The following is a 14021-nucleotide window of genomic DNA, read 5'->3' on the forward strand; positions in this document are numbered from 1 at the left end:
GGAATGTGTGCCCCTTTGCCCACCTTGGCAGCAAAAAAGTGTGACACATCTGGTATCGCCGTACTCAAGAGAAGTTGGGGAATGTGTTTTGGGGTGTCATTTTACATATACCCATGCTGGATGAGAGAAATATCTTGGCAAAAGACAACTTTTCCCATTTTTTTTATACAAAGTTGGCATTTGACCAAGATATTTTTCTCACCCAGCATGGGTATATGTAAAATGACACCCCAAAACACATTCCCCAACTTCTCCTGAGTACGGCGATACCAGATGTGTCACACTTTTTTGCTGCCAAGGTGGGCAAAGGGGCACATATTCCAAAGTGCACCTTTTGGATTTCACCGGTCATTTTTTACACATTTTGATTGCAAAGTTCTTCTCACACATTAGGGCCCCTAAATTGCCAGGGCAGTATAACTACCCCACAAGTGACCCCATTTTGGAAAGAAGACACCCCAAGGTATTCTGTGAGGGGCATGGTGAGTTCCTAGAATTTTTTATTTTTTGTCGCAAGTTAGTGGAATATGAGACTTTGTAAGAAAAAATAAAAAAAATAAAATCATCATCATTTTCCGCTAACTTGTGACAAAAAATAAAAAGTTCTATGAACTCACTATGCCCATCAGCGAATACCTTAGGGTGTCTACTTTCCGAAATGGGGTCATTTGTGGGGGTTTTCTACTGTTTGGGCATTGTAGAACCTCAGGAATCATGACAGGTGCTCAGAAAGTCAGAGCTGTTTCAAAAAGCGGAAATTCACATTTTTGTACCATAGTTTGTAAATGCTATAACTTTTACCCAAACCATTTTTCTTTTGCCCAAACATTTTTTTTTTTATCAAAGACATGTAGAACAATAAATTTGGTGAAAAATTTATATATGGATGTCGTTTTTTTTTGCAAAATTTTACAGCTGAAAGTGAAAAATGTCATTTTTTTGCAAAAAAATCGTTACATTTTTATTAATAACAAAAAAAGTAAAAATGCCAGCAGCAATGAAATACCACCAAATGAAAGCTCTATTAGTGAGAAGAAAAGGAGGTAAAATTCATTTGTATGGTAAGTTGCATGACCGAGCGATAAACGGTGAAAGTAGTGTAGTGCCGAAGTGTAAAAAGTGCTCTGGTCATGAAGGGGGTTTCACCTAGCGGGGCTGAAGTGGTTAAAGAGGACCTTTCACTACAATAAAAAATCTAAACTAAGCATACAGACATGGAGAGCAGCGCCCAGGGATCTCCCTGCACTTACTATTATCCCTGGGCGCCACTCCGTTCTCCCGGTATAGGCTCCGATATCTTAAGATTTTCGGCTCAACTGGGAGAAGCCTGCCGGCGTTTCCTTCTCCTAGGCTGTAGCGCTGGCAAATCGCAGTGCTCAGCTCATAGCCTGAGAGAAAAAAAAAAACTCTCAGGCTATGAGCTGAGCACTGTATGCTTTTTTTATTGTAGTGAAAGGACATTTTTTGCAAATCTGACATGTGTCACTTTATGTGGTGATAACTTTAAAATGCTTTTACTTATCCAAGCCATTCTGGGAAGGTTTTCTAGTCACATATTGTACTTCAAGATAGTGGTACATTTTTATTTATAAAAAAATTACTAAATTTACAATTTTTTTTATATTTTTTTACAACTTTCCAAATTTTGATTTCTCTACTTTTAAAATAGATAGTAATACCTCCTAAAATAGTTATTACTTTCCCATATGTCTACTTCATGTTTAGATCCTTTTATAAATGAGGTTTTATTTTTTGGAGAACTTTTTAAAGGCTTAGAAGTTTAGAAGCAAATTTTAACATTTTAAAGAACATTTCCAAAACCATATTTTTTAAGGACCAGTTCAGTTATGAATTCACTTTGTTGGGCTTACATATTAGAAAACATCCATAAATCACCCCATTTTAGAAACTACACCCCTCAATCTATTCAATACTGATTTTATAAACTTGGTTAACCCTTTAGGTATCCCACAAGAATTAAAGGAAAATGGGGATGTAATTTCAAAATTTCACTTTTTTTAGCAGATTTTTTATTTTAATCAATTTCAATTCCTGCAACACATCAAGGGTTAACAGCCCAACAAAACTCAATGTTTATTACCCTGATTCTGTAGTTTACAGAATCACCCCATATGTGGTCAGAAACTGATGTATGGGCACACAGCAGGGTTCAGAATGGAAGGAGCACCATATGGCTTTTGGAGAGCGGATTTAGCTGGAATGGTAATTGGGAGCTATGTCGCATATGAAGACACCCTGAGGTGGCCCTGCAGTGGAAACCCCCCAAAAGTGACCCCATTTTGGAAACTAAGCCCTTGAAGGAATCTTTCAAGGTGTGTAGTGGGCATTTTGAACTCAAAGGTGTTTCCTAGAATTAGAAAAAACTTGGCAGTGAAAATGAAAAATGAATTTTTTTTTCAAGAAAAAGTTGCTTTGCATCCACATTTTTCACTTTCCCAAAGGGTAACAGGACAAAATGCACCCCACATTTTGCTCCCCATTTTCCCCTAAATACGGTAACACCCCATATGTGCTCAAAAACTGATGTATGGGCGCACAGCAGGGTTCAGGGTGGAAGGGGCACCATATGGCTTTTAGAGAGTGGATTTAGCTGGAATGGTAATTGGGAGCTATGTCTCATATGAAGACACCCTGAGGTGGCCCTGCGTTGGAAACCCCCAAAAAGTGACCCCATTTTGGAAAACACCTTTCAAAGTGTGAGCACTTGGCAGTGAAAATTTAAAATTGCTATTTTTTCAAGAAAACGTTGCTTTACACCCACAAATGGACCCCACGTTTTGTTTCCCATGTTCCCCTGAATACGGCAACACCCCATATGTGCTCAAAAACTGATGTATGGGCACACAGCAGGGTTCAGAGTGGAAGGAGCACCGTATGGCTTTTGGAGAGTGGATTTAGCTGGAAAGGTAATTGGGATATGGATTTTGCAGGCAGGCCTGAATTGGGAGACATAGATTCTAGGCCTTTTTCACACAACCGTTTTTCTTTCCGTTTATGGTTCGTTTGTTCTGCAAAAAAAAAAACGGAATGTACTCTTTCAGTTTCTGTCTTCCGTATCCGTTCCGTTTTTGTGGAACCATCTGTTGAAAATGTTATGCCCACTACTGTATTTGTGTTCAATGTCATACGGAAAAACGGAACAGAAACGGAAACAAAAAAACGGAACAACGGATCCGTGAAAAACCGACTGCAAAACCCTGAAAAAGCCATATGGTCGTGTGAAAGAGGCCATAGGTGCTATGTTGCATTAAAAAAATTCCTGAGGTGCCCAGAAATTAAAAACCCCAAGAAGTAACCCCATTTTGGAAAGTGCACCCCGTACAAACATTTTAAGTGATGGAAAGGGCACTTTTGACCTAACAGGTATTTCACAGAAATTAATATGTAATGGATGGTGAAGATTGTTGGATATGTAAGCTATTCTGACTAAATCAGAGATATAAGGTGGTAAAACTACAGGGTACATAAAGGATGAAATTCAATTAATACTCCATGGATGAGTGGTAGATTTTGAAACACTCCTGCATGCACAGGCCAGGTTTTTCAGGGCAGGTTTCGCAGTGGTAAATGGTGTCTTTCCTTATCCCTCTTTTGGAACACACCCTGCATCTTTTTTGGGTCTTGTTGTCTGGGATACATGACCTGGAAAATGTTGCCCTGGTGGTACAACACAGGCACCATAACTTCATGATGTACTGGGACCCTCCCCGGCCTGGCTTTGAAAAATGAGAGCCTTGATAACCGCCTCTTGGAACTTAAGGAAATTTCTTGTGTGGCCTGGAGATTGAAATAACACGTATGCATTATAAATTGCCGTCTGTACAAGGTGCACGACCAGCTTTTTGTACCACACTTTCGTTTTTCGTGAGGCACTATATGACTTCAGAACTTGGTCTAAAAGATCAACCCCTCCCATGTGCCTGTTGTAATCAAGGATGCAAACTGGTTTGAGGACAGTGGTTGTGGTACCTTGTACAGCGGCAGGGGAGCTGGTGTTACTGTGAATGGTGGTCAGTAAAAGGGGCACACCACTTGATTTATATAATCCTAACACTGCAGCTTATAAACCCCAGGCTGCTGTGGTTCCTTAGGGATGTTGATAGGAGCTCAACCAAATGTTTATTAGCTTCCAGAACCAGGGACTTGGCCTGAGTAGGGACAGGTATCCGGACGGGGTTGCCCCTTTCGGGGCGGGTAGCTCTGTATAGATAGGTAGGACTCTCATAGACCCCTTCCCCTCACGTAGGATTTAACAGGGCCTACAGGGTACAGAGCTCCTCCACCTGCATCCACTCCCTCCTAGATCTTTTGGCTTGTTCCAACAGACTGACACCACATGTCCATCTGGAACTACCATCATCGATATCTCTAGGAGAAGTCAGTCCCACCACGTGTACTGGTTCGGGTAAGACTGCTCGCACCTATCCTCAGGTGGAGCAGGACATATTCTACTTTTCTACCAGTGTTGGGGTACCATAATTGGACCCTCCATTTTTATTTTTTGATGCATCACCTAGTGGATTTATTTTCCTTTTAACATTGATTAGTAAAAGTTATGTTTTAAGTAATTGTCACTCCCCCCCCCTGGGGTTACATGGTTTGGTATAATAGTTATCCACATAGAGGTGGTAACCCTTATCCAGCAGTGAGTGTAGTAAGTCCCACACTATCTTCCCACTAACTCCTAGGACGGATGGGGGGGTTATTCTGATGGTTCTATCGGGGAATCTTTTCCTTTGTAAATGCGGAACTTGTTGGTGTACCCAGAGCTACTCTCACAAAGTTAGTAAATTTTAATGCCATATATTGCCCGTTTGCTAGGCAGGTACTGGCGGAATCTAATCCTCCCTTTGAAAAGTAATAGAGACCCATCTACACAGACATTTTTATCAGGGGTGTACACCTTAGCAAACCTGGTGTTAAAGTGGTCGAGGACAGGACTAACCTTGAACAGATGCTCAAACATCGAGTCATTATGGGGTGGGCCCTGTGTATTGTCTTTGCAGTGTAGGAATTTCTGAATTGACTCAAATCGCTTCCGGGTCATGGTATTACTGTAAATTGGAGTCTGGCAGAAAATGTCCAAACTCCAATATTGTCTAACATTTGGCTTCTTTACAATCTTTCTACACCCAGACATGAATCTACTTCTCACACAGTGTCTAAATCCCATTACTGACCGTCCACAGGCTCTGCCCTCACATGTGTATCCAATCCTATCCTGTGTGATGCAGCCTGCTGAGCGGTGTATCTAATCCCATCACTGACAGTCCACAGGATCTTCCCTCACTATCTCCAGAGTGTGCACACTACCGTATCCATTTTCCAATCCACATTTTTGCAGTCCCATTGAGTTCCATGGATTTGAGGTCCTCATTTTGAGGACCAGAATAGGACATGTTCTATCTTTACTGGAACTGACATACGGATGTAAAAACCACACTGATGACGTCCATGTGCTTTCCACATCTGTATGTCAGTTCTGCGAAAGATAAAACATGTCCTATTCTGGTCCTCATAATGCAGATTTAAAACCCATTGAACTCAATGGGACTGCAAAAAAATGTGAATCGCACACGGACAGTAACCTTATTTAGTGGATCCGCGACTTGCAGACCGCAAAACAGATACGGTTCTGTGCAAGAGCCCTATCACTTATACTCAGCGCCCATAACAAACACGTCCACAGTGCCCCCATAACAGTGACTTCCACAGTGCCCCCATAACAGTGACGTCAACAGTGCCCCCATAACAGTGACGTCCACAGTGCCCCCATAACAGTGACGTCCACAGTGCCCCCATAACAGTGACGTCCACAGTGCCCCCATAACAGTGACGTCCACAGTGCCCCCCATGACAGTGACGTCCACAGTGCCCCCCATGACAGTGACGTCCACAGTGCCCCCATAACAGTGACGTCCACAGTGCCCCCATAACAGTGACGTCCACAGTGCCCCCCATAACAGTGACGTCCACAGTGCCCCGCATAACAGGGACGTCCACAGTGCCCCCCATAACAGTGACGTCCACAGTGCCCCCCATAACAGTGACATTCACAGTGTCCCCCATAACACTGACATTCACAGTGCCCCCATAACATTGACATCCAGTGCCCCTAGTGCCATCCAATGTCCCCTATTTGTCAGCCAGAGCCCTCTTGTGCCATCCATTGCCCCTATGTGTCATCCACTGTGCCCCAGTCAAATCCAGTGCCCCCATGTGCCATCCTCATTGCCCCAGTGTGTCATCCCCTCCCACACACACATACAAATCCCAATTTGCCACTGAGTGCCCCAAGTGAGATCTGCAGCATAGCAATCATTCTCTGTGGCTGATCGCTATGCCGTCACTCCTGCACAGCGCTTACATCACGCTGTGCAGGCGTCAGTACAGGATTCACATAGAAGACTGTACACTGCAGAGAGTGGCCGGCGGTCCTGAACATGCGCACTAGCATTCAGCCTAGTGCGCTGTGAAGACTGCCGGACGACGCTTTCTCCAGCAGGAGGCGGTGACGTCACTCCGTCTCCTGCTGCAGAATGGAAGCGAAGACAGGAAGATAAGAAGACGAACTTCAGCCGGAAGCAAAGAAAAGCCATCTGGAGGGACCACGTGACTGGGAGCAGATCTCAGAACCGCTGCACTGTGGAAGGTAAGTATGTGATCATTAATCTTTCCTCCACAGGTTAGATTTTTAAAGGAAAAAAAAAAGGTTAAGCCCGGAGAACCCCTTTAAGGGAAGGGTGAAATATAGTATGTGATATTATATGCTTGGGACACAAGGGGGTGGAACATGCAACTAACAGTAATAAGAAGAGAATGTACCGTATGTCTGATCTCTTCTTTGACTTGCCTGGATGCTTCAAATATACTTTCTTTTATTTAATATTGTTTTTTTTGGCAGGGGCACACAGATGAATTGTGGGGATTAGCTACACATCCATTTCAGAATATTTTTCTGACCTGTGGACATGACAAACAGTTGTGTATTTGGAATGGTAATGATCATACTCTGAATTGGGCACATTTTCTGGAGGTGAGATAACATTTGTTGAACACAGAAATGTTAAATTATGCTTTAAAGAGTTATGCATGAGTAAGACAGACCTCTCAGAGTGGCCAACCCCTGGTAGATATCATACTTACCTGGTCCCTGCCACTGGGACTTCAGTGTCAGCCAGGGAGCTTCTGTACTGTAATGCGTCTGCGCCAACACACAGGAGCAAAACTTCAGGAGACTTTGGAGCCAGGAGTGATTACGCCTTCACTGCCTGGTCCTATCAGTTAAAATGGTGGAGGCACGGCATGCAGGAGAGTGAGCAGAGCCTCTGGGTGCAAGGATGTGCAATGGCACCTCCCTTGTTGCACTGAGGGGCTCATTTATATTTTATAAAAATGTGTATTTCTCAGCAATGGGGGCACATGGTCATATGAGACATTAACATTAAATTCAGCTGACAAGTGCACATCCCTAAGATCAGCTGGTTTTATTGAGATATATTTGGTTACAGGTTTCCTTTAATGGGGACTTTCTTATAAAGACAACCCCAGTCTCAAATTAGAGCATATAAATGTTAAAAAAGGGGGTCCTCCATTCAGGATCCCCCTTCTATAAACCAGAGTGGATGGGTGGCTCTGGCTGACCCGGTTTCTGTTAAACATGTTGAGCCATTCATTTCAGTGGCCAGTATGTATTTCAACATTTTCCCTGCCAAAGCGGCTTCTGCTTAACAATGGGTTGTCTTCATGAAACAATTCATTAAAAGAGTTGTCCAAGATTTTTAGATTGCTGGCCTATCCTGAGAATAGAGCATCAGTACCAGACTGAGGTTTTGGTGACGATCAGCTGTTTTGTTGTTGCTCTGCCAATGGAGCGATACAGCTCTGTCCATTGTGTAGTGGACAGAGCTGTGTAGTTCCTACTCCGTAGTTACACTGAAACAGCTGACTGGGGGGATATTGGATTAAATCTGTATAGCCCATAGGGTCCATTCACACGTCCGTAATTTGGGTCTGCAATCATTCCGCAATTTGCGGACCCATTTACTTTCAATGGGGCTGGAACGGATGTGAATCCGCATTTCTGGGATCCGCATTTTCAGGATGCGTATGTTTTTTCGGCATCAATTTTTCTGGATCTGCAATTCAGTTTCTGAAAAAAATAGAACATGTCCTATTCTTGTCCGCAATTGTGGACCAGAAAGGGCATTTTCTATTATAGTGTCTGTGATGTGCGGTCCGCAAATTGCGGATCGCACATTGCAGGTGTCCATGTTTTGCGGATCTGCAAAACACATATGGACGTGTGAATGGACCCTTAGTTTGGAAAACTCTCTGATAGTCGCTTTATGTTTTCTGTGCAGTACAACAGCTAAATGCTGTTTAGAACACGGGTAAGCAACCCTCCAGCTGTTGTAAAACTACAACTCCCAGCATTCATACTTGCACTGCTGTACTCAGAACTTTCTGGGAATTGTAGTTTCACAACAGCTGGAGTGTCGAAGGTTGCTGACGTATGGTTTAGAGGATATAGCCATTTTGTGGCCTAAACACGCTCTCCTTTGGTAACTATTGTGTTGTATATATATATTTATGCAGACACTTTGGGCCATACTTTACAGTATTTCTTTGTCATAGGATCCTGGTTTATGTGCAGATTTCCATCCCAATGGAAGAGAAGTTTGTGTGGGTCTGAGCACAGGAAAGTAAGAAAAAAATCTATTTATCAGTAGTTGCTTTAGTCTTCTATAGCACATCTTTTAAATCTTCCTTATTCCCTTCCAATTCACTTGAATACGTGTTACTTGATAATAACTGAGTACTTCTGCATTAACCAGGTATTGTAACTTTTCATACCTTGTGGATTTTGTAACCCCTGTTTTCATGTCTGTAACATTTACATGTTCATTTTCTACAGGTGGCTAGTCCTGGACCTGCAGAACCGCAAAATTCTGTCTGTGCACTCTGATGGGAATGAGCAACTCTCTGTCGTCAGATACTCTCCAGGCGAGTAAATGCAAAGGACATTCAATGCATTTGGAAAGTCTTTAGACATTTTTCACATTTTATGTTGCGGCCTTCTGCTAAAATAAAAAAATAAAAAATCTAGTTTATCCCTATCAATTTGCACTTAATACCTCATAATAAGAAAATAAAAACACAATTGTTAAAAAGGAAAAACTTAAATTTTGCATCAATATAAGTATTCAGACCGTTTGCTGTGACACTTAAAGGGATTCTGTCACCTCCCCTAACCCAAAATCCGATTTTAAAACAGTCATGCAGCACAGCTTACCTTGAATAGGCTGTGCTCTTCTAACTTGTAATCCGTCCAGTAGTTTCTGTGAAAATCGACTTTTATGGTTATGCAAATTAGCCCTGAAGGTGCCCAGAGGGCGTTTTGTTCCCCTTAGTGATCCCAGTAACGCCCCTCTTACAGTGCCCAGCCCGCCTTCCTTCCGACTGCCTAACCGCCCCCAGCCTCCCACAGCCTCTCCTCCCTCTTCTCCCCCTCCCTCACGGCCGAACGAACTTTCGCACAGGCGCAGTACCCACTGAGGGCTGCGCCAGTGCGATCTGCAGGAGACTGAGGGCAGGAGCTTCATCCTCGTCACTGGGCATGCGCCGAGCCCAGTGACGTCCGATGCTCGCTCTTCCCTCAGTCAGCAGATCTAACTTTTTGGCCTCAATTTTAGGCCTCATGCACACGACCGTTGTGTGCATCCGTGGCCGTTGTGCCGTTTTCCGTTTTTTTTCACGGACCCATTGACTTTCAATGGGTCCGTGGAAAAATCGGAAAATGCACCGTTTGGCAGCCGCATCCGTGAGCCGTGTTTCCTGGCCGTGAAAAAAATATGACCTGTCCTATTTTTTTCACGGCCAACGGTTCACGGGCCCATTCAAGTCAATGGGTCCGTGAAAGAACACGGATGCACACAAGATTGGCATCCGTGTCCGTGATCCGTGGCCGTAGGTTGCTTTCATACAGACGGATCTGAAGATCCGTCTGCATAAAAGCTTTTTCTGATCTAAGTTTTCACTTCGTGAAAACTCATTTCCGACAGTATATTCTAACACAGAAGCGTTCCCATGGTGATGGGGACGCTTCTAGTTAGAATACACTGCAAACTTTGTACAAGACTGCCCCCTGCTGCCTGGCAGCACCCGATCTCTTACAGGGGGATATGATAGTACAATTAACCCCATCATATCCCCCTGTAAGAGATCAGGGCTGCCAGGCAGCAGGGGGCAGACCCCCCCCCCCCCTCCCCAGTTTGAATATCATTGTGCGGCCCCCCCCCCCTGTTGTTAACTCGTTGGTGGCCAGTGTGCGCACCCCCCTCCCTCCCTCCCTCTATTGTTTTAATACATTGGGGCCAGTGTGCGCGCGCCCCCCCAACCCCCCCTCCCTCCCTCTATTGTTTTAATACATTGGGGCCAGTGTGCGCGCGCCCCCCCAACCCCCCCTCCCTCCCTCTATTGTTTTAATACATTGGGGCCAGTGTGCGCGCGCCCCCCCAACCCCCCCCCCCCCCTCCCTCCCTCTATTGTAATCATCATCGGTGGCAGCGGAGTGGAAGATTTTCATACTTACCTGGCTGCTGGCTGCTGCGATGTCTGCGTCCGGCCGGGAGCTCCTCCTACTGGTAAGTGACAGCAATGCGCCGCACAGACCTGTCACTTACCAGTAGGAGGAGCTCCCGGCCGGACACAGAGATCGCAGCAGCCAGCAGCCAGGTAAGTATGAAAATCTTCTACTCCGCTGCCACCGATGATGATTACAATAGAGGGAGGGAGGGGGGGGGGGGGGTTGGGGGGGTGCGCACACTGGCCCCAATGTATTAAAACAATAGAGGGAGGGAGGGGGGGTTGGGGGGGCGCGCGCACACTGGCCCCAATGTATTAAAACAATAGAGGGAGGGAGGGGGGGTTGGGGGGGCGCGCGCACACTGGCCCCAATGTATTAAAACAATAGAGGGAGGGAGGGAGGGGGGTGCGCACACTGGCCACCAACGAGTTAACAACAGGGGAGGGGGGGCCCACTGGCCACCAATGAGTTAAAAACAGGGGGGGGGGGGGTCTGCCCCCTGCTGCCTGGCAGCACCTGCCAGGCAGCAGGGGACAGTCATGTACACAGTTTTTTTGTATATTCTAACCTGAAGCGTCTCCATCACCATGGGAACGCCTCTGTGTTAGAATATACTGTCGGAAATGAGTTTCACGATGTAGCTCATATCCGACAGTATATTCTAACATAGAGGCGTTCCCATGGTGATGGGGACGCTACAAGTTAAAATATACCATCGGATTGGAGAAAACTCCAATCCGATGGTATAACAGAACTCCAGACTTTACATTGAAAGTCAATGGGGACGGATCCGTTTGAAATGGCACCATATTGTGTCAACATCAAACGGATCCGTCCCCATTGACTTGCATTGTAATTCAGGACGGATCCGTTTGGCTCCGCAGGGCCAGGCGGACACCAAAATGACTTTTTTTTCATGTCCGTGGATCCTCCAAAAATCAAGGAAGACCCACGGACGGAAAAACGGTCACGGATCACGGACCAACGGAACCCCGTTTTGCGGACCGTGAAAAAAAACGTCCGTGTGCATGAGGCCTTAAGCGTCATATCTGGAGGAAACCAGACACTGCTCGTCAACTGCCCAATACCATCTTCAGCTGTCAGCTGAAGGCTTATTCACTTAGAAGTGAAGCATGGTGGTGTCAGCATCATGCTGTGGGGTTTGTTTTTCATTGGCTGGGATAGGGAGACTAGTCTGGGTTGTGGGAAAGCTGAGTAGAGCAAAGTACAGAGATATTCTTGATAAAAACCTTCACATTCCAACAAGACAATGAGCCTAAGCACTCAGCCAAGAAAACACAGGAGTGGCCTATGAACAACTCTTTGAATATCCTTAAGTGGCCCAGTCAGAGCCCTGACCCTATCAGACATCTCCTTGAGCAACCTGAAAATGGTTGTCCACCAGCGGCCCCCTTCCACTATGACAGAGCTTATGGGGAACTGCAGAGAAAATGGCAGAAAATCCCCAAATCCAGGTGTGCATACCTTTATGGCATCAAGAAGAATGGACACTATAATCGCTGCCAAAGGTGCTTCAACTAAGTTCTCAGTAAAGAGTCTGAATACTTGTGTCAAAGCATTTGGGGGTACTATCTCTCCTTGGGTAGAGAGCACCTTAATCGGCGTGAGGAGACTTATAGGCCATTCATGCTCCTCTGGAATTCTGGAAAGAAAGGGATTCAAATGAGCTCTTAACAAGCTCTGCCTCTAGTGCCACCAGATATAAGACAGCTGTCCTATAAGACAATGTTCAACCCTTTCAAGACCAAGCTATTTTTTACCTTCCTGACCAGGCTTAATTTTGCAAATCTGACATGTCAATTTATGTGCTAATAACTTTGGAATGCTTTTATTTATCCAAGCCATTCTGAGATTGTTTTCTCATGACATCCCATACTTGATGTTAGGGGTAAATTTGGGACGATAACGTTGACCTTTATATTATAAAAAATTTGGAAAAAAAAAACGGCAGCTAGTGATACGTCATTAGAGAGGTTTTACTTAACCGCTTCACGAACTGCCCATTGACTATAAACGTCCTTGGGCTGTTCGTTTATCTCTGAATGGACGTCTGGAACGTCCATTCAGAGATGGCAGCTGCACGCTAATCGTGCAGCTGCCGAGCGGGGGCCCGCTGTCAGTGACAGCAGGGCAACCCAGGGACAGTTCCAAGTTGTCCCTGCCTTCTAGATCGCTGTATACACAGCACTCACTGAGCGCTGTGTATACAGATCAGGAAGCGCTATGCGCTTTCTGTCCCAGCCGGTGATCATGTGATCGCTGGGGCTAGGAGAGTGCAGGAGCTGTCAGGTATTCCACAGACCTCGATCAACCCTGCACTGAGGCTGTACAGCGCAGTATAGTGCTGTACAGCCTCTCTGGGAGGGGTATTTACCCTGTAACTGGGGCTACTATGTCAGCCCCAGTTACAGAAGAAATTAATAGTGAAAAAAAAAAAAATTAAGTTAAATGTCCCCCGGAGGTCTTGTATGACTGTATGGGGGACGCAACGTATTTAAAAAAAAAAGTTTCATGTGTAAAAATAAAATAAAAAAATCCCCAATGAAGTAAAAAAAAAAAATAGACTTATTTGGTATTGCCGCGTTCGTGACAGCCGGCTCTATAAATATCACATGATCCACCCTGTCCGATACACACCATAAAAAAATAAAATAATAAAAACTGTAAAAAAGCCATTTTTGTCACCTTACATCACAAAAAGTGCAACACCAAGCTATCAAAAAGGCGTATGCCCCCGAAAATGGTACCACTCAAACTGTCACCTCATCCCTCAAAAAATGAGACTGTACCTAAGACAATCGGTCAAAAAATAAAAAAGCTATGGCTTTGGTTTCAAAAATTCTATTTTTGTGTAAAACCTAAATAAATAAGAAAAAGTATACATATTAGGAATTGCCACGTCCGTAACGATATGCTCTATAAAAATGTCACATGACCTAATCCCTCAGGTGAATGCTGTAAAAATAAATAAAAACTGTGCTAAAACAACAAATTTGTTGGTCACCTTGCCCCATAAAGTTTAATAATGAATGGTCAAAAAATCATATGTACCCAAAAATGGTACTAATAAAAACATCAACTCTTTCTGCAAAAAACGAGCCCCTGCAGAAGACGATCGGCAGAAAATAAATAAATAAATATGGCGTTCAGAAAATGGAGACACAAAAACATAATTTTCTTTAAAAAAATGCTTTATTATGTGCTCCTGATAATACTATGCGCGCCCCTCGCATTCATGCGAATGGTTTTAGGGCTGAGCACCGAGCTGATCACTCGGTGCTCGGCTGTGTAGTCTGTGTGTTATCAGTTCCCTGAGACTCTTGAGGAGACTATGACCCTAGCAGTCCGACTCGACCGACGTGTGAGAGAAAGACAACAGGAACGACAGTTC

The 14021-nt window shown here is 44.5% G+C and overlaps 1 protein-coding gene across 1 annotated transcript in view; it reads left to right on the top strand.

The window, feature by feature from the left end:
- EML3 (EMAP like 3) overlaps window positions 1-14021 on the top strand; it is a 194096-nt gene that overhangs the window by 159254 nt on the left and 20821 nt on the right. The window contains exons 16-18 of the mRNA XM_044270888.1: window positions 6926-7057; window positions 8659-8726; window positions 8939-9027. Of these exons, the coding sequence (XP_044126823.1) occupies window positions 6926-7057; window positions 8659-8726; window positions 8939-9027 (289 nt within the window). The remainder of the gene's footprint in view (window positions 1-6925; window positions 7058-8658; window positions 8727-8938; window positions 9028-14021) is intronic.

The sequence above is a fragment of the Bufo gargarizans genome, chromosome 10 (genome assembly GCF_014858855.1).
Source record: "Bufo gargarizans isolate SCDJY-AF-19 chromosome 10, ASM1485885v1, whole genome shotgun sequence".
Taxonomy (NCBI): domain Eukaryota; kingdom Metazoa; phylum Chordata; class Amphibia; order Anura; family Bufonidae; genus Bufo; species Bufo gargarizans.